Below are 27,313 nucleotides of genomic sequence, written 5' to 3'. Positions count from 1 at the left end.
CCTTCACTTGAGGATGGCAATGTGGCCTTAGCACAAAATGGTTCCTAACGGGGAGTTGAGCAGCTCTGAGAAGCTGGCTACTTGATGAGTTGCCAAATCATAGCTGTTTGGTGCAGATCTCCTTGGAAAACCTGCCCCTTAGTTCTTTTTGGTGCAAGACAAACAGGGTTGGTTATCCACACAAAAAAACAAGATAATGATGTAAAGAACTCACTCCCCACTTTCACTCCTGTTTACCATTAAAAAACCCATTCCCAACATTTAAATTCACTGAGAATAAATCTTCCTGTGTAACATCCTCATAAAGGCCTCTTTCACCTCCTTGTTCCTCAGGCTGTAGATCAGGGGGTTCAACATGGGGATCACAAGGGTATAAAACAATGAAGTGATTTTGTCCTGATCCATGGGGTACTTTGAACTGGGCCGTAAATACATGAAAGAGCCTGTTCCGTAGAAGATGGTGATGGCTGTCAGGTGGGAGGCGCAGGTGGAGAAAGCTTTGAGTTGGCCCTTGGCAGAGTTGATCCTTAGGATAGCGACCACAATGTATATGTAGGAGATAAGGATGATCAAGATAGTAGGTATTACCACCACAGCAGTGCAGGTGAAATGAACAATGTCTGTGATGTGGGTGTCAGAGCAGGACAGTTTCAGGATGGGGGGTACGTCACAGAAGAAATGGTTGATGACATTCGAGTCGCAGAAGGACAAACGGAATATAAACATAGTTTGAACAATTGCATTCACACAGCCCACTAGGTATGACCCCAGCACCAGCAGCATGCAAAACCGCTTGGACATGACGACAGTATAGAGCAACGGGTTGCAGATGGCCATGAAGCGATCGTATGCCATGACACCCAAGAGGTAACATTCACAAGACAACGCGATGCATAAGAAGAAGAATTGCAGAGCACACCCAGTGAACAAAATGACTTTTCTCGCTGATACTAAAGTAATCAGTATGCTGGAAGTGATAATGGTGGTGTAACCAACATCTAAGAGGGCCAGGTTGCTGATGAAAAAGTACATGGGGTTGTGAAGCTGGTAGTCAGTCCTGATTAAGGTGACCAAGGTGAGGTTCCCCACTAGGATCAGCAGGTAGATCAACAGAAACATCACAAGGAGGATGATCTGCAGCTTTGGGTCTTGTGTGAATCCCAACAAGACGAACTCACTCACTGCAGTGTGATTCCTCTCCGTCATTTATCCCAGATGCACTCTCCACTGCAGGTGAGAAAGTGAGGCCTCTACTGACAAAGGAGACAAATGAGGGCTGAATGCAAACAGCTCAAACTTGGTTACTTTCAACAAAGCATAAACTCTAGGCAGTGGATCCATCTCAGGATTCCATAAGCCTCACACCCACCATGAAGATCTCTGTTTCCCTCTACTGTCCGAACTACATACAGTGTTCGGAGTCCAGCACTGGCTTCAAGCTAGGTTTTCTAGCTCAGGGAGTGGTGGCTCATGTTCTTGAGATCAATCTTTGCAGCTGACAACCCCCCCACCTGCACAATGTCGTTTCCACAGTCAGATTCTGATACAATCACCCACATCAGTTAGTGAGACCACTGGGCAATGAGACTTTTTGCAGGGCAAAGTACTACTTGGGGTGTGAATGTATACGAGGCATGGGTGCTTATGCACTTTCTGTTATGGAGCCAGGCTAGTTATTTCATTAGCAATAAGGGATTTGGGCATGCAGGGAGTTGCAGGAAAGAGAACTTTATTCAGCAGCCTGGGGCTACCCAGCGTTCTGTGCAAAGCCTCTAGCATTTATGCACAAGTAGCCTGACCCCTGTTCGCACTCCCGAGCTCCTGATGTCACAATAAACTAGGTCCCTCCAGAAAACTGACCCTCTTTCTCCAGTTCCACTCCTCACATTACCGCAGTGACTCTGCTCTTAAAGCTGCCCGGCCGTGTTTATCACAAGCCCAGTTTTACAGCCCTGCCTTTCTGAAGAAAAAAAAAAGTTCCTTCACTCAGAGCACCAGATCCAATACCTTTTCTCACATGAGCAGCAAACTTACCCCAGCCGGACGGTGGTGCTATTCACTTTGACAGGAGCAATGGTGGGTTATGATGCTATTCGGCATGTCCATGGGGATGATTGTCTGGCCCGCTGGGTTTAAAGTCTCATAAGCTGGAATCCATGAAGGGACTCAGGCATTGCAGCTCCGAGCATCCTGGCACCTCACGTTTATGTGCCTAAACAAAAACAAGCACAGCAGTGCAATCCAGAAAGCCGAATTAGGTACCTTCCTGCAGAATCATAGAACCATGGCGGTCGAAGGGACCGCAAGGGTCATCCAGCCTCATCCTCTGACAAGAGGCAGGATTTGTTGTGCCCAAACCATCCAAGGCAGATGGTTCTCTAGCCTCCTTTTGAAAACCTCCAGCAAAGGAGCTTTCACAATCTTCCTGTACAATGAATAGGGACAGATAGGCACCTTAAAATACATTCCACAACAGCCCACATGATGCCGGGTGGGAAGTCCCCAAAGCTTGCCAGTGGGACCCACCGATTTGCAAAGCACTACCCCTTCCTCACAAATCGGCAGCTCCCTTCCACCTGCATTTGTGACTCTCTCTCCTAGCAACCCACATACAGGTACCCCTCTCCTGGCTTCGTCACAGTTTCGTGAGGGAATGAATTAGACACCGGCCTCGTTCTGCACAAAATGGCAGAAGGAGGCAGCTATGGTGCTGCTGCCCCCATGATAACTTTTGGCCCAGTGGTTAGAGAACTCGCCCGGGATGTGGGAGACCCAGGTTCCATTCCCCATCCCTGGCAGAGAGGGAAGAAAGGATTTAAACAGGCATCTCCCGCCTCTCAGGAGAGCGCTCTAACCTCTGGCCTCTGGGATATCGTGTCTCTCCTGTTGAAGCTGTTCCACTGTGGATAAGGAAAGAGCGATTGGCGCAGAGGGACTGGACCCAGGGTCTCCTGCCCATGAGGTGTGTGCCCTAACCACTCACGCTCTCTGGTACAATAATTTTTTGGCATCCTCATGTTCCACAGCCCAGCTTGCCTCAGCCACTGTCCCTTTGGCAAGGATTCCCATGGCCACAGAAGGCAGGAGCTGAATGTCAGTCGCTTCACTATCTTTACATCATCTCCTTGTCTCCTGTTTCTCTGTCTGTATAGACCAGACCAATCCTCCAATCACGTGGCCTCCTGCAGGTCGAGGATGCAGGAGCAGCGCAAGGATTAACGCAGAGTCAGTGGAGGCAATTGTTTGAAGAGGGGACACAATTAGAGAGCTTGGCTGTGAGGAGGTTTTTCTGGGGGGAGTCAGAGTAGAAGCTCCTGCTAGACTTCCCACTGTCGAGCTCCGATGCCCTCCTTTCTTCCCCACGCTCCCCAGCTCTGTTCTGACCTCCCACCTCCCCTGGAAGCAGAAGCACCAAGGGAAGGGTGAGCCTACCCCTTCCCCCACTGCAGTGTGGAGCGGGGGGAGTTTGGGGTTCCTTCCCTTGACCCAGGAAAAGTAGAGGGAAGAAGCGCCCCCTCCCTCCACCTAGTGAAACACTCTTGGGGAATAATTGTGGGGCAATTGTGTGTGGGGGGGGATTATGTGTGGGGAAGGGCACAAGTGGCTCAACTTCCCATCCCACCAGTTATGCCACTTATGGTTCTGCTCTGTCAGAGTCTCTGAGCTCCCAGAGAGCAAAGGTCCCTTTCAGGACGATCCCTTATACATCAAGGGATCACAGGAAAATAACCCCACATTGTTCAAAAGTCAGTTCTTCTTCATGGCTCTAGGCATCGAACTCGGTTTTCAAAGCCCTAGTGTTTGGACAGTGGATATCCCCCCCACACACATTATTCTACCACTTCTCCAACGCCCAACCCTCCCCTACATCCATAGTTGTGACCATCTTGCAAAAGACCTGGCTGCTCCAAGCTTTCCCTCCCACCACACGCACACACAGATGCAATTAAGCTCTCCTCTCCACTTTACTCCTTGTCATACATACACAATACACATGTGTAGAAATCTGCCAAAGCCAGGATTCAAAAATCACAGAGCAAGGCGGGCACTGGGATCCAGCCATCTTGAGCCACCTCGTTGTTCTGAGGCCAGGCTGCCTGCAAACCCTCTGGCTTTCAGTCCTCCCCCTGCACATGAAAGTTTACCTTGAATAACTTTTGAAATGTTCCTTTCCTCAGAGGGTCAGTGGGTGCCAGACACTAGCTAGGATCAACCCCGAGAAGTGAGAATAGTCTGGGGAGAATTAGAGCCCTAATGTTCCCAGGGTGTTCACAAAATAACATGATGAGAACTGTACAATTCTGATATCCCGGGAGTTTTCAAGGGGCTCTCCCTTGCACGCATGACTCCAAGTTTAGTCCATTAACCCTACCGTAGACCTCCACGAGGATCAGCCATTTTCAAGACAGTCTGATAAGGCTGTGGATTTTAGAGCCAATGATAATTGAGTCTCAACTTTTTCTACAGCAGAGCTACTGCTCTGCTCTCATGAGCCAGATCGTCAGCATGTGTAAATGGAAAATTGGCTTTAGTGGAGTTAGGCAACTGACACCACTTAAGGATTCAGCCTTCTTAGAAAAGCGAGGACCTCTGGAGTCAATAAATCTGATCTCCATGAGATTTGGCTCTGAATCAGAAGTAATTCAAATTGCCAGAACCAAAAGAGAATATTTATTCCACTTCCATCAGAACCAGAGCAATTAAACTTACCTGCAGGAGGGAGACGTCTGTTACTCTTGACTGCAAAGCAGATTGTGTTTGGAGGCCTTGTTTATAGACTTGTTTCAGTGGGATTTGGGGATGGACTCCTTGGAGAGCCCCAGAGTTCTGCAGTTCAGTGTAGACACAGATGGGATCATTATGTCCCCTAGGGATAACCACACAAAGACATGTTGTCTCCAGTTCTTGCTCAAACTTCTGGGTGTTTTCTTTCTTCCCTTTTCTTTGTTTCAAAAAGAACTTGCCCATTCTTCCCCTCCCATCCTCCGATTCCTGATCAGATGCTCACGAGGTCACTCACCTCAGAAGGTGCAAAATGTGATATATATTGGAAAATAGATTGAAAACTGGTTCCTTTAATTAGAGCCCTGCAAATCCACAGATATCCATTTTATATCTCAAAAAAGAAAAGGAGTACTTGTGGCACCTTAGAGACTAACAAATCTATTTGAGCATAAGCTTTCGTGAGCTACAGCTCACTTCATCGGATGCATTCGATGGAAAATACACTGGGAAGATTTATATACACACACAGAGAACATGAAACAATGGGTTTTATCATACACTCTCTAAGGAGAATGATCACTTAAGATGAGCTATTACCAGCAGGAAGGAGGGGGGGGAAGGAGGAAAACCTTCTGTGGTGATAATCAAGGTGGGCCATTTCCAGCAGTTAACAAGAACGTCTGAGGAACAGTGGGGGGTGGGGGGAGAAATAACATGAGGAAATAGTTTTACTTTATGTAATCACTCATCCACTCCCAGTCTCTATTCAAGCCTAAGTTAATTGTATCCAGTTTGCAAATTAATTCCAATTCAGCAGTCTCTCATAAACACCAACCTATATCGGAAACCTGCTGACCGCTATTCCTACCTACATGCCTCTAGCTTTCATCCAGATCACACCACACGATCCATTGTCTACAGCCAAGCTCTATGATATAACCGCATTTGCTCCAACCCCTCAAACGGAGACAAACACCTACAAGATCTCTATTATGCATTCTTACAACTATCAGGTTTCAGAGTAGCAGCCGTGTTAGTCTGTATTCGCAAAAAGAAAAGGAGTACTTGTGGCACCTTAGAGACTAACAAATTTATTAGAGCATAAGCTTTCGTGAGCTACAGCTCATTTCATCGGATGCATTTGGTGGAAAAAACAGAGGAGAGATTTATATACACACACACAGAGAACATGAAACCTTATGCTCTAATAAATTTGTTAGTCTCTAAGGTGCCACAAGTACTCCTTTTCTTCTTACAACTATAATACCCACCTGCTGAAGTGAAGAAACAGATTGACAGAGCCAGAAGAGTACCCAGAAGTCACCTACTACAGGACAGGCCCAACAAAGAAAATAACAGAACGTCACTAGCCATCACCTTCAGCCCACAACTAAAACCTCTCCAACGCATCATCAAGGATCTACAACCTATCCTGAAGGACGACCCATCACTCTCACAGATCTTGGGAGACAGGCCAGTCTTTGCTTACAGACAGCCCCCCAACCTGAAGCAAATACTCACCAGCAACCACACACCACACAACAGAACCACTAACCCAGGAACCTATCCTTGCAACAAAGCTCGTTGCCAACTCTGTCCACATATCTATTCAGGGGACACCATCATAGGGCCTAATCACATCAGCTACACTATCAGAGGCTCGTTCACCTGTGCATCTACCAATGTGATATATGCCATCATGTGCTGGCAATGCCCCTCTGCCATGTACATTGGTCAAACTGGACAGTCTCTACGTAAAAGAATAAATGGACACAAATCAGACGTCAAGAATTATAACATTCAAAAACCAGTCGGAGAAGACTTCAATCTCTCCAGTCACACGATTACAGACCTGAAAGTGGCTATCCTTCAACAAAAAAACTTCAGAAACAAACAGACTCCAACGAGAGACTGCTGAATTGGAATTAATTTGCAAAGTGGATACAATTAACTTAGGCTTGAATAGAGACTGGGAGTGGATGAGTCATTACATAAAGTAAAACTATTTCCCCATGTTATTTCTCCCCCACCCCAGCCCCCACTGTTCCTCAGACATTCTTGTTAACTGCTGGAAATGGCCCACATTGATTATCACCACAAAAGGTTTTCCTCCTTCCCCCCCCCTTCCTGCTGGTTATAGCTCATCTTAAGTGATCACTCTCCTTACAGATGAATGTATGATAAAACCCATTGTTTCATGTTCTCTGTGTGTGTATATAAATCTCCCCAGTGTATTTTCCACCGAATGCATCCGATGAAGTGAGTTGTAGCTCACGCAAGCTTATGCTCAAATAAATTTGTTAGTCTCTAAGGTGCCACAAGTACTCCTTTTCTTTTTTGCGAATACAAACTAACACGGCTGCTACTCTGAAACCCATTTTATATCTGTGGACCATTTTTGTGGATCATGGACCGGATGCAAACACAAACTTTGTGTCTGGAGCCCTGCAAATCTGTGGATATTCACTTTATATCCATGCATCATTTTTGCAGATCGGATGCGGTTACAAATTTTGTATCCACACAGGATGCTGGTTTTAGATTCTTGAGAGGCACAGCCCCATTGAAAATTGCTGAAAATGTCACTCAGGCACTTTTGATGTCAGCCCAGCTGTTTAAATATGGGCACTCAAAGTTAAATCTCTTTTTTAAAAAAAATTTGAGCACTCGTTGTCTTTGCGTCACTTCCTCACTATGTAAAATGCAGATAACACTTTCCCTGGAACTTGTACTGGTCACTCCCTTAGGCACTTCTGAATATCTCACCCTGAAAAAAATGACTTTTCCCAGAAGTGCTTTCTCTTTGAACCATTTCAGAACCCATCTAGGAATTTTTTCACTCATACTGCCAGTTCAGCCCCTTAAAATTGCTCAGGCTTCATTCTATCCATGTGCCTCATGTCATCACAAATGCAGTTTTACCTTGTTCATATCTATTCAGATTGCTACTGCAAAGATAATTTTTCTAGCCCATTGGTTTGACCATGTCATCCCTTTACCGGCTCCCCTTTCTCTTTGCTTGTCTCCACTTTCAAGACCCTTCACAACTTATCCCAGATGACCCTACCACCATTCGCTATTGAAAGGTCACCATTCACCTCAGATTGGCCAGTAAGCCCAGCCTCCATCACCCACTTTTTAAATGTACAGACAAGAACCCTTGTGCTTTCCTCCCATACCCCTCACACCTGGAAGGAGCTCCCTAGAAATAGTCACAAAGCTTTCTCATTATCCTCCTTCCAGTCCCTCCTGAAAACTCATGTTTTCTCTTACTGTCTCCAGAAACTTGACAATGATTAGGCCACTGTTTTATTGAGACAACTGCCCTGTGTTGTCTCTGTTTTCTCGTACTGCCCCACCTGTCTAACATCTGTTGACTCCTGTCTTAGACTGCAAACTCTTTGGGGCCAGGACTGTCTCTCTGTTGTGTCTATGTGTACAGCACCTAGCACAATGGGGTACTGATGGGCTCCTAAGTGCCCACATTAATACAAATAAGAACAGTAACAATGAAGGCTGTATATTGGACCAGGAGCCAAATCACATGGATCTAATTGCAAACTCTCTGGGGTATTTTTATATGTTTTTAAATAATAAAATAAAATAATAATAATAATAATAGTAATAATAATAATAAACTAATTTGTAGAGTTTAAGGCCAGAAGGCAACTATCAGATAGTCTAATTACTGGCATCTCACAGACCACAAACTGTTAAAAATATAAAAACAGAGCAAGGGGAATGTCTGACAGGTATGGTAATTTCCTGCCATATTTTTGGGGAGATCTTACTGTAATAAGTTTATGTAACATTGTAATCCAGTGAATATATGTAATTGCATGGCAGAGGGGACCACAGCGCTCCAGTGGGAGTTAATTAGACAAATTCTCTCAGATTCTTCAGAAATCAACAGTCAAAGAAAGGGCTTTTGAATCAATAACCTGAGTTTAAACTGACTCAGGGCCGCTTTTCTGATCCAGCAAGTGCACAGAACTTCAGTCCAAGAGAGGGCCCCCAGTACTTAGGGAAGGGTTGGAAGGACTGTCACCTGCCAAAGCCCTTATTGGAGTTGAGACGGTGAGCAGTGATCTCTGGAAAGCTTTTTAGTGGGTGTGTAGATTCTTTAATTGTTTTAATTTGTTTTCTCTGTAACGCTTTTACCTTAAGGATAAATGTGCTTGCTAAGAAAGATCTGTGTGATAACTGTGACAATTATACTGTTTTCTATCTCTGAGAAGAAAAGTAAAGCAGGCTGGCTCACGGAATCTCACTTGCTGGGGAATTCACAGTTTCGGCAGGGAACTTTACAGCCTGGAAAATTTCGGTCAGAAAGGGGAGGGACACCTTGTCCACATCTGAGAGAGGTGACAGATAGGGAGCCAGAAATCTAAGAGTCAGGGCACTTTCTGGCACACAGGGGGAATACAGGGGCAGTTGCCCTGAACTGTGCCAGAAGACAATTGTTATTTTCCCCCAACAAATTGTTTTATTTATTTAAATTAAAAATGCATGACATTTCAATGGTTACCCAGGGTTTTCAGAACCCAAAGCAGTGGTAACTTAACGGTTTCACCTCAGGCAATGTCAGGAATAAATCAATGGGAACACAGCAATTCTGTCTGATAAAAGATTAATACAAGTAAGTGTGCTCTTATCTAAAACTACGATTTATTAGATTTAAGCACACACAGACATAAGCAATAGGTTTAGAACATCCGAAATAAATACGTAGAATCTGAGATGGTATTGAGTAATTTGCAGCAAGTCTGTGATGGCCAGTCACTTCCCTGCAGGGAGTACAGGGTCAGAAAAAAGATCTCCCAGGACAGCTTCAGAAAGCTGCTGCAAAGTACACTTTTTTGTCTAGTCTTTTTATAACTAATGTTTATCAAACGCATAGCTCATAATGGCCCCTACTGGGTCATTATCTCTCCTAACTTCAATAAATTACTTGTCAACAAACACTCCAAACAATCTTAGTCATAAGCAGCATCTATATTAAAGGCGCCAAAATGCAAAGTCCTCATCCACTTATTTTCTTTCAGTCTCAATTTGTTGACTCTTTTCTCCCCTCCTCCCATTCCGATTAGCAGAAACTGCAAGAGTGCAGTGAACATTTGACTTTGCCTCCAGAAGCCCTGCTTGTTCAAATTAACTCTTAACAACGTGATGTTCTATTTTATTAATTCACGGTGGCTCAATGGAGACAATATGGTTGCAATTAGCTTGATCAAAATGTGGAGTACGCTCCACCCCCTCAAATCTGGGGCAATACAACCAGCTCCATAGTTGTTTGAAAAATGGAGGGAAGTTGTGTGTGGAAATTTTCAAAAAGCTCACTGAAAGTTTTCATTTTCCTGGCTGTTTTTGTTTTACTTTTTTTGAAATATTCTTGAAGTATTTTTAAAAATTTTAAGAGTTTCAGCCAGTGGTGCTGAAGGTCACCCTCAACTCTTTTCAGGGAGAATTTCAGAATGAGCACATGGAGCAATGCCTCATGACATGCACTTCGCTAACAAATTTTGTATGAAAATTTCACACCACCTTTTCAAATTATGGAGTAGAAAAGTGACTTTGAGAATGAAATGAATAAATGTGATATGTAGAAAGATGATAATTCTGCAAACTAACAATATTCAGTAGGTATTTTAGAGAAAAGGTTTCCTCTGTTGACATTCTCTTTTAATATGAATGCTTTCCATATTTAAGGCTTAGGAAACACTGGTTTATAATTCCTTGAAGTGAATATTGACAGATGTGCAGTTTCCTCAATCAATATGGTATGTTCCCATAAGAAACTAAATCCTGATGTTCATGGCAAGAGAAATCAATATTTTCTTATTGTTACACTCAAGAAGATAATCCTGGATCATGACTGATGAGAAAACAGACATGTGATGAGTTTTTATCATTTACCTCTTCAGAAATGAACAATAGAGGTCTGGAGCAATGTCAACTAACAGTGTCTGAATTCTGATGATAATAAACTGAACGTCTGCTTGAGTTACCAGAGGTAAAATACTAACGAGCAATTTTCTAATGTACATTTATCTTATTCCCCTTTAAAGCTTTAATACACAAATCATATTCATGACTATAATAGATTTCCAGAGATTTCCAATTAAAATATTCATGCAGCAATTTTCAAACATGGCCTCCTCAGTGGAACATCTCAGTCCCATATTTCGATCTTCAAGTCAACAATTATGTACATAAAATTGGCATTTATAAGCCCAAGGGACAATGTGAGAAGGCTATTCTTCCTGTTTAAAAGAACACAGTTGAACACTAGGCTAAGTGAGAATATATAACAATACAATACAAATGAACTGCAATACATGTTCATATATCTTAGCTATTCATGTTGAGTTGACCATCAACTTCCAGTGTTCTTTGAGTGGAATATTGATATTGGTTTATTTTTGGTCAAAATCTATTTGGTTAATACAGCTCAATATTCACTGTGACAGCAATCAACATTGACTTTTTTATTGATGATATGCCTTAATCTGTGTCTTGACAAGTGATTTTATTCAGCACCTTAAAGTCGTCTCCTATCCCGAATACATGGAGAATGCAAACAATGTGTCTGATTCATTCTGTTGGGATTCTCCCAGGATCAGAAGTTACAGCGAGGGTGTTTTGTGCTGTTTTTACTTTTCTATATACTTATCGTACTGGGAAATCTGCTCATCATTGTCACAATAAAGTGCAGTGAGGGTCTGAACTGCCCTGTGTATTTCTTCCTGAGCTCCCTGTCCTTCGTAGACATCTGCTATCCCTCCGTCACAACCCCAAAGCAGACCGCAGACTTGCTTGTTGAGAGGAAAACCATCTCCTTTGATGGCTGCATAGCACAGCCGTTCAGTTTCCTCCTCACAGTGATGGTGTTTGATTGTTAGATTGCGATCTGCAAACCCCTCCATTATATGGCCATTATGAACAAGGAGGTGTGCAGCTGGTGGTGGCTTCATGGGTGGCGGACTTTGTGCATTCCATGGTTCAGACTCTCCTGACTGTACAGTTACCCTTCTATGGGCCTGTCAAGGTTCCTTCCCCATTCTGAACTCTAGGGTACAGATGTGGGGACCCGCATGAAAACCTCCTCAGCTTATTTTTACCAGCTTAGGTTAAAACTTCCCCAAGGTACAGACTATTTTCCTTTTTCCCTTGGAATTTATTGCTGCCACCACCAAGCATCTAACAGATATATAACCTGGAAAGAGCCCGCTTGGAAACATCTTTCCCCCAAAAATCCTCCCTAAACCCTACACCCTCTTTTCGGGAGAAGGCTTGATAAAAATCCGCACCAATTTGCATCAGTGAACACAGACCCAAACCCTTGGATTTTAAGAACCATGAAAAAGCAATCAGGTTCTTAAAAAGAAGAATGTTAATTGAAGAAAAAGTAAACGAATCACCTCTGTAAAATCAGGATGGTAAATACCTTACAGGGTAATCAGATTCAAAACATAGAGAATCCCTCTAGGAAAAACCTTAAGTTACAAAAAGACACAAAAACAGGAATATCCATTCCATTCAGCATAGTTTATTTTCTCAGACATTTAAACAAACAGAATCTAACACATATCTAGCTAGATTACTTACTAAGTTCTAACACTCCATTCCTGTTCTGATTCCAGCAAAAGCATCACACAGACAGAGAGAGCCTTTGTTTCCCCCTCTCCAGCTTTTGAAAGTATCTTATCTCCTCATTGGTCATTTTGGTCAGGTGCCAGTGAGGTTATCCTAGCTTCTTAACCCTTTACAGGTGAAAGGGTTTTTCCTCTGGCCAGGAGGGATTTTAAAGGTGTTTACCCTTCCCTTTATATTCATGACAGGCCCAATGAGATTGACCATGGGACAGAAAAGTGACATTTGGAGTGAAATGAAAAATGTGAATGGTGATAGCTCTACACTGTCAGGGGGAAGTGGGGTGGAATATAAGTATTTGCCAGAGATTTTCAGGAAATGTGTGTCTATTCATTTCAGTTCTTTAGGAAAAGTCCAAATATTTCCCTCTGAATTCAGAGTTTCAAGCTGCTATCTTTCTACTACTTCTGCCTTGGTTCTGTTTTAATAATACTGCTTGTAAGATTATTGAAAACACACCTCTTTAAATTTTAAGTAATTTTCTTTTCTTTTTGTATAAAAGTTTATTATTATTTAGTGTATAAAACACCCACAGGCACAGGAACTAGAGGTATAGGGTTGCTGCAATGCCCGCATGTTTTTTGAGGGGTCCCAGCTGCTGCCCCACACCCAGCATCCCGGATGTTGCTCTGCGCCCAGGGTCCTGGCTGCTGGCACAGTGCCCAAGATCCAGGTTTCCACCTCCAGACCCAGGGACCTACCTGCTGCCCTGCACAGAGGACTCCACTGCTAGCCCCATGCCTGAGGCTCCACTTCTGGGCTTGTGTCCCAGGTCTTTCATACCGCCCCACCCTGGAGTCCTAGCTTCTGGCCCCATGCCCACCTCCAGCTGTGGCCCCAGCCTCGGCCCCCTTACCCCGTCTGGGTCACTCACTCCATGAGACATGGCCCTGCTCCTAGCCCCAGCTCTGGGAAGTGGTGGGGTGAACAGGGGTAAGGGGGCTGGCTTTCAGCACCCCCACTATTAAAAATGTTCCAGACACCCAATTACTGACTCAGTTTTGGTGGAATCTTTTCCTATGAGCATCGTATTTCATAATTTGCCAATAGGCTGGTCCTTTCGCCTTCCTCTTGAGCAGCTGTGGGTGGTGACTTTCAGACAAAAGAATTAGTGATCTGATCTGGAACAGCAGTTATGGTTAAATGACTAAAGAGAGAGAACCCCCCACATGTGACAGATGTTAGTCATGTTGTTTAATGAACTTATTGAGGTGTTTAGATCCTAAGAGGAGCAAGGCCATATAAGAACCGATATGGAATCCAATGGAACTTATTCATACATTTTAAGGGGAGACGGGACCATGAGATCATCTAGCCTGACCTCCTATCTATCATAGGAAGCTAGTCGGAGCTGTAGAACCCAAGCAATTAATTCCTATGTTAACTACAGCATATTTTTTTAGAAAAAATAAATAATTATTGAGAAATTTCCAGTGACAGAGAGTTCACCACAACCCTAGGAAAGTTGTTACAATGGTTCTTTAGAATACACTAGAAATCCTAATGTTTTAAAAATAATACACACTCCTTGAGTATAATTAAAAAGCTGCATGCAGTGAAGTCCTGCAATGATTGAACATGTAAATAACTTGCAACAGCATATTGTTATTGACAATGTTTTAAGAGGTTCACCAGAACACCTAGAAAGACATGGTTCTGGCACAAGGAGACTAAAAAAAAAATTTAAAAAATCTGTGTTAGCTTCTGGATTCTCAGCATTTTGTTAACCAGGCCAGTTATTTGTGTGAGTAAATATGGACTCAGGGCCCTACATTAGACATTCATTTTAAAAAAAACCTTGACCTTCTCTCTGAATGAAATAATTGTATAAAACCTTTAGTTCTCACTGAGATTTGAACACAGATTGCTGTGTTTGGAGCTGATAGTGATAACCATTGCAGCATCATTAAAGGAGTTCCACTCTTGATTTACACAGCAACATAAATCTTAAACACACAGACTTGGAAATGTCTCTCTCTGGTCAAAATTTCAGAGAAGAGAATATTGTTACCAAAATTACTTGCTTGACCAAAAGGTCTATCTTCTTGACCTAACTGCAGATCTTTGTGGTTCCATTTAACCTTTTCTCGGTCCCTCTTTTGCCTCTTCCATGTGTATATTCTGAAGTGAAGTCGCAACAGTTAACATGGAAATAACCATAATGGCATAAATTACAATGACAACATTACAGGAGAATGAAAGTCTAAAGCAAATACATTGGTGATATGTGAATGGGATTGAAGCTTGTATCATCACAAGCATTAGTGCCCATTGCCACACTTCTCTATATCTCCTCCCTGAAAGTTATATATTTCTTGAGGAATGTGTCCAAGACTTACTACTGACTTCTTATTGAGAAGTTGCAAGTATTTGAAAACAGAAAATAGAGCTAACCACATATCAAAAGCTATTTCCATGGATGGTAGGCTACAAAATCTACAGAACTATTACTTTAAAAGTCCTAATAAGTTTCTAAGGATAGGAATCCCAAGGCTAGAATTTCAAAGGGTGACTGAACTATAAAAGTGAGGGGCACCAATATTCCCAAGTTATCTCTCTCTTTTCCAACTAAGAAGATGAAGACGAAAACAAAGATGACAAAGACGAAGATGACCAGGCTATGGACTTTGGATGCAGATCGTGATCTGAAACTTGGTCAACGATGATTATGGGAACCTGTGGTAAGAACTTCACTTTATACCAAGGCTGGTTTGATAAGTTGAGAAAAGTCTTTTATCTTTATTTTTCTTGTATCAATTTCTGAGTTTAACACCATATATTTTGTTGTCACTGAAAATCTATGTCTTTGCACTTAAATAAACTTTTTTGTTCTTTTATCAAAGTTAATCCAGTGTTGTGAACTGTGTGGGTAACTCCATTTAGGATGGCAAGTTTTTGCATGTTGTTTCCTTACAGGGACAACAGAGACCTTTGTTATCCGAGTTGTCCAGGACAAGGTTGGACAGTGTAGTACAGAATACACATTTGGTGGGGGGAAATCTAGGATGTAGAGAATGTTGGGGTCACCTTGAATGTGGTAACCAAGGCTGGTGGAAGCCAGAGTTTGACTGGAGTATGCTCGCAGGCTGTATCTGTACACAGACCTTCAGGGTGTGACTTGAATGCTCAAAAGCTATTTGTGAGTGGCCCAGGTGGGAACTACAACAGCAAGGCATTATAAGGCACCCAAGGTTGCAGGGCAGGGGTGACGCAGACCCTCCCTGGTCTGGAATGCATCCAAATGTCATAATGACAATCAACAATCCATTAGAATCAATGAGGGAATAGTCCTGTCTCCCATCGGTTTCTCTGAGCTTTGCAACAAGCAAAATATAACAAACCTGCTTTAGCAATGAAGCAAAAGGAAGTCGCTCTTGCCCCAAGCTAAGGCTTTGAATTACTGTAACCATAGGGTTAGGGCCATGGGAAGGGAAACCAGGAAATGTAGGAAGCAGCTCAGGAGAGGCTGATCTTGAGTAGGAGTCAAGAGAGACTGAGCCCCTCGCCTTTACCCCCTTGGGCCATGGGGCAGGACCTGGTGGAGAGGGAGAGCCTGGATCGCCCTACCCTTTTCTTCTCCTCCATCCACCCCCAGAGACCTCAGACGGATTTAGGGGTAGTGGGGAGGTGATGAACTGTGACTTGGCTGTGGGCCCACCAGGCTGCCCAGAAAACCCATCCCAAAACTCGGAGAGATAGTTTGGCAGCAGCCTGACCACTAGGCCTGCTAGCCCTCAACAAAGCCCCTCTGCAGGATCTATGATGGGTTAATTCCTCCCCCTCCCCCCGGGGAAGATGTTTTCTTGGAAGTTGAGTTGCTGGTCTCAGTTGTGCTCAGCTAAGAGACTTAGGAACCCAACTTCCATTGAATTCCAATGGAGACTTGGGCTCCGAACTCCCTCAAGCTTCTTTGATAATCCCAGAAATTCCTAATGTTCAGGTATTTTTTATATCCCCACCCTATCCACCCAAGAAATCAGAGTGATAACTGGTTCTGGCTGGGATGCTGGTAGGCAGGCTGGGCACAGATGCCGAAGAGTGAGAGAATGAACTCCCCCTTCTTCCCTCTCCTGACGATTCCATTATCAAAAAATCTGCTGTCCGCAGAGGCAGCAGCTATTTTGTAAGGCAGAGGTGATGCATCATGTGACTGAGGACAAAGACATATACCCACTGTGCTTTCGCCTGAGGACTTACATTTGTTCTTTGTTCTGTTTTCCTTAATCCAACATGAAAGTCATTCAGACATTTGGTTCCTCTCTGTGTGTATGTTAAATATATATTCCTGATGAATATGAATTAACTTGTTCCAATCCCCCCCCACCCAGAACAAACCATCGACCCCCCCATAGACCCCACCTCTTATTAAAGCCCCACATTCAGACATGAGTTGGTTTAAGATTCTGAAACACTCACATATATTTTTATGCCTTAGGCTATGTCTATGCTACACAGCTTTTAGTGACATGGCCGGGTTGCTAAAAGTTGGGCAGTGTGAACACTGTTGGTCGGCACTTTTGCCAACAAAATACTTCTACCCCCAATGAGTGGGATTTGCATTGTCAACAGGAGACCGCTCCTGCCACCAACGCAGTTGTTCACACAGGTACTTCTCACAGCAAACTTTTGTCTTTCGAGGGGTAAGGTTAAGTACCTGTGAACGACAAAAGTTTTGTCTTTCAATTACCAGTGTAGACATGGGATTAGTGTTTTCAGTGTCCAACAGAGACCAGTAATAGAGGTGCTGGGACTCTCATGAGAAAGTGGGTGTTTGCCACCCACTTTTTGCTCATTGCCAGCCCAGTGTTATAGATTCCAGATGTTTGCTGTGCATAGAAAAGTATGGATGCTTAAACAAAACAGACATACACTTTGAGAGCCAGAGCCTGGCCTAGCTCTGCGGGGGTCATTCACACACAAGGAGGAGCAGAACCCCACAGGCTTGACCCTACGTAGGGGACGCTATGGGAAAAGTGGGAGCTGCACAGCAGACATACAGGTGGGTGGAAACTTGGTAGAGCATTGCCTCTTCCCCTCTGTCTCAATGAGCCCACATAGATGAGGGTAGCTATCGGGCCCAGCACCTGAGTCACAATTCAACCCCTGACCTCCTCCTGGGGGGGTATAGTTAAGCACTTCCCCTTACACAGAGCAGGTGATCAAAGCACAAGGTAGCCCTGAACCCTTAGATAATTCCCAGTCTCTTGAGCCATCCAATCTGCACAACACCTAGCATTGAAAAGTCTTCATATTCCATTCCCAGTGCTTTGAATGACTCAGTCTCAGCAATCTAGGGACACGCTGGGACCAATTACCGACACGTATCACAACAGCCTGGCACGGTGTTATACAAATCACTTCTCCACAAATATACTTGGTCCCAGCAACAAGAAGATAGCTGAAGCTCCTTTGTCTATCTGACGGTCCGAGCTTGGAGAGACTTAAGGTCCCAACAGCCTGTAAGGGAATATAAATCAGCCCCCTGAACTTCCTCCAGATGGGAATCTCTTGGACCCATCACATAAATGATTCATCTTTATGCAGGTAGGTTTGCTTTGTCTGGGTGTAGCACTGCTGGCGGGGGGCGAGGGGGCGTGGAGGGAAAAGTAAAAACCTATTGCGAGCAGCAAGAAAAATCTAATGATCCACTGGAAAAATCGGTTTGAAGGTATAATTTTGACCTAAAAGCTTCCTAACTGATCTGAGATCTACTTATGTAGTAAATGACCCCTTCAGCTGAAGCTGCTACATCCAGAATCTAAGGAGCGGCCCTGGGGGCAGACCCACCAGCAGTACACAGCAGGTGAATCGCTCAGCTGTAGCCTGGTCTTGGGCTCAGTCTGGGGAGAGGGATGGTGCTGCAGATAACAGCAAAATGTCTTTGATTCATTTCATGTGCTGTAGTTATTAACTGTCCTCCCAAACTCTGAGTCCTTTCTCCTCTTGCCCCCTTGTACGAAGCCACCTTGTGGGATCCCAATGGGTAGTGTATACATCCCAGTTCATCTTCTGAGCTTTACTGGTTCTGCAACTGCCCTGCACTGGGTAGAGGTTAATAATTCCTTTGAGATTTCCAGGAGGAGGCACCAGAACTGACCCCCAAGGATCATTCACACCAAAGCAACAGTGTTAGCCCTGGCAACACAATACTGGGAGTGTAAGGGTCACAGAAATAATCTTCCAAAGGAGTTATTCTGAAATAAAAAATGAACTATTTCCATTTTGACATTTTTGAAACAATGTGTTTCAAGGTTTTGTTTTGAAATAGCATTTTGTTTCCAAAAATCTGTTAGATTTAACTTTAAAACAAAGGGAGAAGATGGTAAAAACCTGACAACAAAATGATTTATTTTGGGGGAGAAGGGAACAAGTTGCCATTGTTTTGGGATTTTTCAGGTCAGCCACTGAACCAAAAAAACAAAACAAAACCCAAAACAAAAAAAACCCCCAACCACCCAGCTCTTATGCAAACTCTCTTGATTTCTGCTGGGGCGGGGGGGGGAAAGGGTTTTCAACTGAGCCAACAGTGAACTTCACCCTCTGGCAATCAAGTCGGCACTATGCTACAGTTTTATGTGAATAGTTGCTCTTTGCAGATTATCCACATCAAAAGAGAAAGAATGAGATACGCACACATGGGTAAAAATATTCTTACTTTCAGCAAACAAGGGTCTCAAATGGACTAAAATGCTGTCATTGGTCATACGGAATTCCAGGTCCTCACACTGTTTTTTATTTATACAGAAATTCCTTCTGTGCATGTCTCTCCTTAAAGCCCGTGTGAAGCAATGGCCCAGGGAAATGACACTACCGTGACTGAATTCATCCTTGCAGGATTCACTGACCATCCAGAACTGCAGGTTGGCCTCTTCCTCATATTTCTGGTGATCTATGTTCTCACCTTGCTGGGGAATTCTGGGATGATTGCCCTAATCTGGATGGACTCCCGATTTCACACCCCCATGTATCTCTTACTCAGCAACTTGTCACTCGTTGACCTTGGCTATTCCTCATCCATCGCCCCCAGGGTGCTGGTGAGCCTCTCAAGGGAAAGTAAGGCCATTTCCTATGCTGGATGTGCTGCACAGCTGTATTTTTTTGGTATCTTTGCCACCACTGAGTCTTTCCTCCTTGCGGTGATGGCCTATGACCGTTATGTGGCCATCTGTAATCCACTGCTCTATAGGCTCATCATATCCAAGAGGTCCTGCATCTGGCTCTTGGCTAGCTCCTACATGGCTGGGATTGCAAATTCAACCATGTTTACCAGCTGCACATTTCAACTGTCCTTCTGTGGGCCCAATGTAATCAATCATTACGTTTGTGATGTCCTTCCGCTCATGCGGCTCTCTTGCACCGACACTCACACCAATGAAATGCTGCTTTCTATCTTTGCTGGTTCCATACAAATGACTACCATGCTGATCATCCTCTTCTCGTATCTGTATATTACTGCTGCCATACTGAGGATCCGCTCCTCCGAGGGCAGGTGCAAAGCCTTCTCCACCTGCACCTCCCACCTGACAGCTGTAGCTATATTCTATGGGACAACGTGCTTTATCTACTTACAACCCAGTTCTACTTCCTCACTGGAGCAGGACCAGGTGATCTCTGTGTTCTACACCGTGGTGATCCCCATGCTGAACCCCCTCATCTATAGCCTGAGGAACAAGGAAGTGAAGGACGCCCTGGGGAGAATGTTAGAGAGAAGAAAGTTCTCTCAGCAGCTTTGATGAATAATTTGATCATGTTTTGAACTAAAGTGACAATGTTCTTTGCATTCCTTCCACATTATGTAATTTTATAATGAAAATAAAAACTCTAATGTGTTCAAGTTTTAAGAATAATGTTTTAGAGGTGGCATTGTCCAACAGATAAGACACTCAGGAGATCTGGTGTGACAGATATTGCAACCCCATGCAGTATCTTTGGGACCATTATATTAACTTGTGTTATATGAATGGTTTATGTATGACTATGTCTACTCCAGGGGGGAGGGTTACTGCAGCTCCTTCCAGAACTAAAACCTGGGGGTGGGGGGTGATTAAGGCAAGTCCCTGAGACTAAACTCCAGAGAAATTCCAAGGGAAGTGGAGTCTATCTCATTCAGGACCCTTGAACTTGTAACCCCCCAGCAAGGACACCTGCTTTTAGGTTTTCCAGTTCCTCAGCTGTCACCTTTCTTGGGTAGAGATGTACACCTCTTTCCCTCTTGATTGGGGTTTTTTGAGGCTCCACAGTTCCCTACCTACACTGTGAATTCCCCAGTAAGCCAGACTGCCTAAGCCAACCTGCAATACTTTTCTCTTAAATAGACAATGGTGTTATAAATTACCACGCCACTCTTTCTAAGCAAACAAATTTATTCTCAAGGGGAAAGCATTACAGAGAAAACTTTAAAAGCAATAAAAGAACCTACATACATGCTAAAAATCTCACCAGAGATCACCCCAGCTCCAACAAGGGCTCTAGATGCTGAACAGTAATTCAACCTTACCACCAAGGGTTTTTTCTGTGGTTAAAAGCTCACACCACCTTTTGCTCAGAACAAACACACAGACTGGGCCATGTCTTTCCAAACCTTCCCAGGAAGGATTGAGGCATCCCCTGGACAGAAGGTCCTGTCTGTTTGGAGCACTAGAAATAAGGCTCTGAATCAGTTTTAACTAAATCTATTTAACTCAAAGTCCCTTCTTTGTCCATTGACCCTTAAAGAATCCAGTTTGAACAAGCATATGTAAGCCTCTCTCCAGGTGGTGGTAGCTCTCTGGAGGTGTTACAACTCGAGTAAATTTGCCTCTCCAACCTGTTCTTAATTTTTGGAGGGTGGTGGTCCTCCTGTCCCATGTAATCAAATACAGTCCCTAGTACACAATGATACATACATTTAATTCAATAAGATTTCACAGAATTCAGTAAGATTTGTGCAGGATATTGTGGGAAATTGTCATCACAGAGTCTATGAATAGACAAGATAGGTGAGATAATATCTTTTATTGGACCAGCTTCTATTGGTGTGACAAGCTTTCCAGCTCTACAGAGCCCTTCTTCAGATCTGGCGAAGGGCCTATAGGACAGAGAAGGAAGGTACTGGAAGCCAGAATTCCTGGGTTCTATACCCAGGTCTGAGAGGGTCTAGTGGGTTAGAGAAAACAGGCTTCACACTCATTCCGTGCCTGAATTTCCTTGCTAGGAGTGACGATGTCCTCTCTTAAAGTTCTCTTCATAGAGGACAGAAACCAGGAATTCTAGCTCCCAGACAGACCCTACTCCCCAGCCAAAGCTAGGAACAGAACACAGAAGCCCATACTCTCAGCCCTTCCCTACAAAAGTCCATAGATATAGGATTATTTTAAATTACCCAAAACTTCTCCTTAGGACTGCCTATAAACACAATCCTATTTTACAAACAAACTCCAACCCTCCCTCTAAAGGAAACCACTACTGCCTGAGCATGGCAGACAGCTGCAGCCGCACAGGAGCTAGCAAACAGAGCTGTAAACAGGGGAGTTTGAGTGGGAGTTCTGTTGGAGGAGAGAATAGTTGTACTCGTGCGTGTGTGTGTGTGTATGTGAGAGTAGGGGCTTTGTGCTGGGAGAGAAGCTGAGCCCTGATTAGGGGGTGGGGCTTCTAACTAGAGGTCCTATAAAGGTAGCCAGCCAGTTGTGCAGCAACACAGGAGCTAGCAAACAGAGCTGTAAACTGGGGAGTTTGAGTGGGAGTGTGTATTGTGGTGCTTGTTTGGGGTTTGTTTTTGCTGTGGGGGGTGGTCTTTTTGGTGTGGCTTGTATTTCCCAGATTAACAGGATTTAGGTGGGAAGGCGATGACAGATATGGAGGCAGCTGTGGGAGTGACTCCTGTAGTGGAAGACACATTGAGGATGACTGGATGTGGAAGCTGTGGTATGTACATGATCCTGGAGGGGGGACCTGGTAAGAGTTTTTTCTGCATGAAATGCCATCTGATAGAGCTGATGGAGGAAAAGATCTGAGGTTTGGAGATGCAGGTGGAAAGTCTCGTTGAGTTTAGGAAGGGGTTTGAGCAGATGATGGAGCAAAGATATGAGGTATCTGAAGGGAAAAGCTCAGACTCACAGATGGAAGCAGGGCTGGGGAATTTTGAGGGGAGACTGGGTGAGGAGAATGGACAGTGGAAGCATGTGACTAAAAGAACCAGGCAGAGGAAAAGATGGTCTAGTGAAGGAGAAATAGAGCTTAGGAACAGGTTTGCAGAGTTGGAAAATGAAGAAGGGGCTCAGCAGGTACTTGTTGAAGGTGGAAGGGTAAGGAAGAAGAGAAGAGCAGCTAGTCCTATAGGAAAAGCGGAAGAGTCAAGAGAGACTACACCAAATATGAGCCCCAGGAGGATACAGGATGGGTTGAAGAGGATTATAAGGGAAAATAGGAATGGAAAGAACTTGCAGCCGGAGGGAACAGGGGAGAGACTGGAGAATAGCACTGTCACCAGGAAAAGCAGGTCTGTGATCGGGGACTCTTTATTGAGAAGAATAGACAGGCCTGTAACTAGAGCTGATCCAGAGAATAGAAGGGTGTGCTGTCTTCCGGGTGCTAAGATACGGGATGTAGACCTAAGGTTGAAAAGGATCCTAAAGGGAGCAGGAAAGAATCCCCAAATTATCCTTCATGTGGGAACAAATGATATGGCTAGATTCTCACTGGAAAGTATTAAGGGAGACTATGCTAGGCTGGGGAAGACGCTTAAGGAAATTGAGGCTCAGGTGATCTTTAGCAGGATCCTTCCTGTTCCTAGAGAAGGGCAACAAAGATGTGACAAGATTATGACTGTCAACAGATGGCTTAGGCAGTGGTGCTATAAGGAGGGCTTTGGGATGTATGGCCACTGGGAGGCATTCACAGACAGAGGACAGTTCTCTCGGGATGGACTTCATCTGAGTAGGGAAGGAAATAGATTTCTAGGATCAAGGCTGGCACAATTGATAAAGAGAACTTTAAACTAGGAATTAGGGGGAGATGGTTGGGAGATGTCCAGGTTATCTCCATGCCAGCTTTTAGCATTGAGAGGGAAGAAGACGAAGTAAGAAAGGATACAGCTGTGGGTAGGAGAATGTAGATAAGGAGCGAGGGCGGTGTGGATACTAGTCTAATAGGTTATACTGGCTGTAGAATGATGGTGCCTAATAGGGTACAAAATGTGAGCGAGGCCAAACAGCAAAAATTAAGATGTTTGTTACCTAGACTCCTTGTATTGGTGTACAAAATGGAGGAACTAGAGCTACTGGTGCAGGAAGTGAAACCAGATATTATAGGGATAACAGAAACATGGTGGAATAGTAGTCATGACTGGACTACAGGTATTGAAGGGTATGTGCTGTTGAGGAAAGAAAGAAGCAAAGGTAAAGGTCGTGGAGTAGCATTGTATATCAATGATGAGGTAGAATGTAAAGAAATAAGAAGCGATGCAATGGATAAGACAGAGTCCGTCCGGGCAAAAATTACATTGGGGAAGATAAGTAGTAAAGCCTCTCCTACGGTAGTGCTTGGGGTGTGCTATAGACCTCCGGGATCTAATTTGGATATGGATAGAGCCCTTTTTAATGTTTTTAATAAAGTAAATACTAGTTGAAACTACGTGATCATGGGAGACTTTAACTTCCCAGATATAGACTGGAGGACGAGTGCCAGTAATAATAATAGGGCTCAGATTTTCCTAGATGCAATAGCTGATGGATTCCTTCATCAAGTAGTTGCTGAACCGACTAGAGGGGATGCCATTTTACATTTAATTTTGATGAGTAGCGAGGACCTCATAGAAGAAATGGTTGTAGGCGACAATCTTGGCTCAAGTGATCATGAGCTAATTCAGTTCAAACTAAATGGAAGGATTAATAAAAATAAATCTGCAACTAAGGTTTTTGATTTCAAAAGGGCTGACTTTCAAAAATTAAGGAAATTAGTTAGGGAAGTGGATTGGACTGAAGAACTTATGGATCTAAAGGTAGAGGAGGCCTGGGATTACTTTAAATCAAAGCTGCAGAAGCTATCGGAAGCCCGTATCCCAAGAAAGGGGAAAAAAATCATAGGAAGGAGTTGTAGACCAAGCTGGATGAGCAAGCATCTTGGAGAGGTGATTAAGAAGAAGCAGAAAGCATACAGGGAGTGGAAGATGGGAGAGATCAGCAAGGAAAGCTACCTAATTGAGGTCAGAACATGTAGGGATAAAGTGAGACAGGCTAAAAGTCGAGTAGAGTTGGACCTTGCAAAGGGAATTAAAACCAATAGTAAAAGGTTCTATAGCCATATAAATAAGAAGAAAACTAAGAAAGAAGAAGTGGGGCCGCTAAACACTGAGGATGGAGTGGAGGTTAAAGATAATCTAGGCATTGCCCAATATCTAAACAAATACTTTGCCTCAGTCTTTAATAAGGCTAAAGAGGATCTTGGGGATAATGGTAGCATGACAAATGGGAATGAGGATATGGAGGTAGATATTACCATATCTGAGGTAGAAACAAAACTGAAACAGCTTAATGGGACTAAATCGGGGGGTCCAGATAATCTTCATCCAAGAATATTAAAGGAATTGGCACCTGAAATTGCAAGCCCATTAGCAAGAATTTTTAATGAATCTGTAAACTCAGGAGTAATACCGAATGATTGGAGAATTGCTAATATAGTTCCTATTTTTAAGAAAGGAAAAAAAAGTGATCCGGGTAACTACAGGCCAGTTAGTTTGACATCTGTAGTATGCAAGGTCCTGGAAAAAATTTTGAAGGAGAAATTAGTTAAGGACATTGAAGTCAATGGTAAATGGGACAAAATACAACATGGTTTTACAAAAGGTAGATCGTGCCAAACCAACCTGATCTCCTTTTTTGAAAAAGTAACAGATTTTTTAGATAAAGGAAATGCAGTGGATCTAATTTACCTAGATTTCAGTAAGGCATTTGATACCGTGCCACATGGGGAATTATTAGTTAAACTGGAGAAGATGGGGATCAATATGAACATCAAAAGGTGGATAAGGAATTGGTTAAAGGGGAGACTGCAACAGGTCCTACTGAAAGGCGAACTGTCAGGTTGGAGGGAGGTTACCAGTGGAGTTCCTCAGGGATCGGTTTTGGGACCAATCTTATTTAATCTTTTTATTACTGACCTTGGCACAAAAAGTGGGAGTGTGCTAATAAATTTTGCAGATGATACAAAGCTGGGAGGTATTGCCAATTCAGAGAAGGATCGGGATATTATACAGGAGGATCTGGATGACCTTGTAAACTGGAGTAATAGTAATAGGATGAAATTTAATAGTGAGAAGTGTAAGGTTATGCGTTTAGGGATTAATAAGAATTTTAGTTCTAAGTTGGGGATGCATCAATTAGAAGTAACGGAAGAGGAGAAGGACCTTGGAGTATTGGTTGATCATAGGATGACTATGAGCTGCCAATGTGATATGGCTGTGAAAAAAGCTAATGCGGTTTTGGGATGCATCAGGAGAGGCATTTCCAGTAGGGATAAGGAGGTTTTAGTACCATTATACAAGGCACTGGTGAGACCTCACTTGGAATACTGTGTGCAGTTCTGGTCTCCCATGTTTAAAAAGGATGAATTCAAACTGGAGCAGGTACAGAGAAGGGCTACTAGGATGATCCAAGGAATGGAAAACTTGTCTTATGAAAGGAGACTTAAGGAGCTTGGCTTGTTTAGCCCTAACTAAAAGAAGGTTGAGGGGAGATATGATTGCTCTCTATAAATATATCAGAGGGATAAATATAGGAGAGGGAGAGGAATTATTTCAGCTCAGCACCAATGTGGACACAAGAACAAATGAGTATAAACTGGCCACCAGGAAGTTTAGACTTGAAATCAGATGAAGGTTTTTAACCATCAGAGGAGTGAAGTTTTGGAATAGCCTTCCAAGGGAAGCAGTGGGGGCAAAAGATCTATCTGGTTCTAAGATTCTACTCGATAAGTTTATGGAGGAGATGGTATGTTGGGATAATGTGATTTTGGTAAATAATTGATCTTTAAATATTCAGGGTAAATAGGACTAATCCCCTGAGATGGGATATTAGATGGATGGGATCTGAGTTCCCCAGGAAAGAATTTTCTGTAGTATCTGGCTAGTGAATCTTGCCCATATGCTCAGGGTTTAGCTGATGGCCATATTTGGGGTCGGGAAGGAATTTTCCTCCAGGGCAGATTGGAGAGGCCCTGGAGGTTTTTCGCCTTCCTCTGTAGCATGGGGCATGGGTGACTTGAGGGAGGCTTCTCTGCTCCTTGAAGTCTTTAAACCATGATTTGAGGACTTCAATAGCTCAGACATAGGTGAGGTTTTTTATAGGAGTGGGTGGGTGAGAGTCTGTGGCCTGCGCTGTGCAGGAGGTCGGACTAGATGATCAGAATGGTCCCTTCTGAGCTTAGTATCTATGAATCTATGGTCTTTTATCAAGAGAGGCAGAGTCAGGCTATTTGTGGGTGGGGCTAGAGGGCCTTAGCTCCGCCTCAGAGGCTCTCCTATATTAAGGGCACTCCAGCAAACCCCCACCCTTTAGCGGGAAGCCATTTGAGAGAGTGAAATATCCTAAATCCCTGTCCCTACAATGGGGGAGGGGTGTATGATTGAGGATTCATCTGTTGGGGTTGTGACCTCAGGACCTCATCTAGACATTCCCTTGTGAGGAGAATAACACATTAGGAGCTGATATGAAAGAGCAGGTTTCTCTTTTCTTAAGTACATAATTAATCTGTGGAACTTCCTGCTTCAGGATATTAACCCCACCACCACCACCACACTCCTGTAGTTCACACATCCTGTTCTCTCAATGCTTCTGTGTTGATTCACTCTCACCAATTGATTTCTCTCAGCCATCAAGCACTCTCTCTATATTGGAGCCAAAATTCAACTCTGTTCCTGCCCCAGCCCCACCCTGGGACATGTTTCCTTAGCCAGCCTGGA

At 43.7% G+C, this 27,313-nt stretch overlaps 2 protein-coding genes across 3 annotated transcripts; one reads left to right on the top strand and one right to left on the bottom strand.

The window, feature by feature from the left end:
- Nucleotides 1-267: 267 nt before the first annotated feature.
- On the bottom strand, nt 268-2,783 carry LOC119857837 (olfactory receptor 1019-like). Of its 2 annotated transcripts, XM_038407311.1 has the most exons (2): nt 2,773-2,783; nt 268-1,195 (listed from the first exon to the last, which is right to left on the bottom strand). In XM_038407311.1, the coding sequence occupies exons 1-2, from the start codon at nt 2,781-2,783 to the stop codon at nt 268-270; spliced, it is 939 nt and encodes a 312-aa protein (XP_038263239.1). The 2 variants fall into 2 exon arrangements, with proteins under 2 accessions (XP_038263239.1, XP_038263240.1); XM_038407312.1 differs by lacking the exon at nt 2,773-2,783 and having other exon boundaries at nt 268-1,209.
- A 16,380-nt stretch (nt 2,784-19,163) lies between these two features.
- On the top strand, nt 19,164-20,111 carry LOC119857509 (olfactory receptor 1052-like). The gene has a single exon (XM_038406564.2). The coding sequence runs from the start codon at nt 19,167-19,169 to the stop codon at nt 20,109-20,111; it is 945 nt and encodes a 314-aa protein (XP_038262492.1). The 5' UTR covers nt 19,164-19,166.
- The last annotated feature ends 7,202 nt before the right edge of the window (nt 20,112-27,313 follow it).

This window comes from Dermochelys coriacea, chromosome 6 (assembly GCF_009764565.3).
Source record: "Dermochelys coriacea isolate rDerCor1 chromosome 6, rDerCor1.pri.v4, whole genome shotgun sequence".
Taxonomy (NCBI): Eukaryota; Metazoa; Chordata; order Testudines; family Dermochelyidae; genus Dermochelys; species Dermochelys coriacea.
This window is presented reverse-complemented; position numbering and strand designations above follow the sequence as displayed.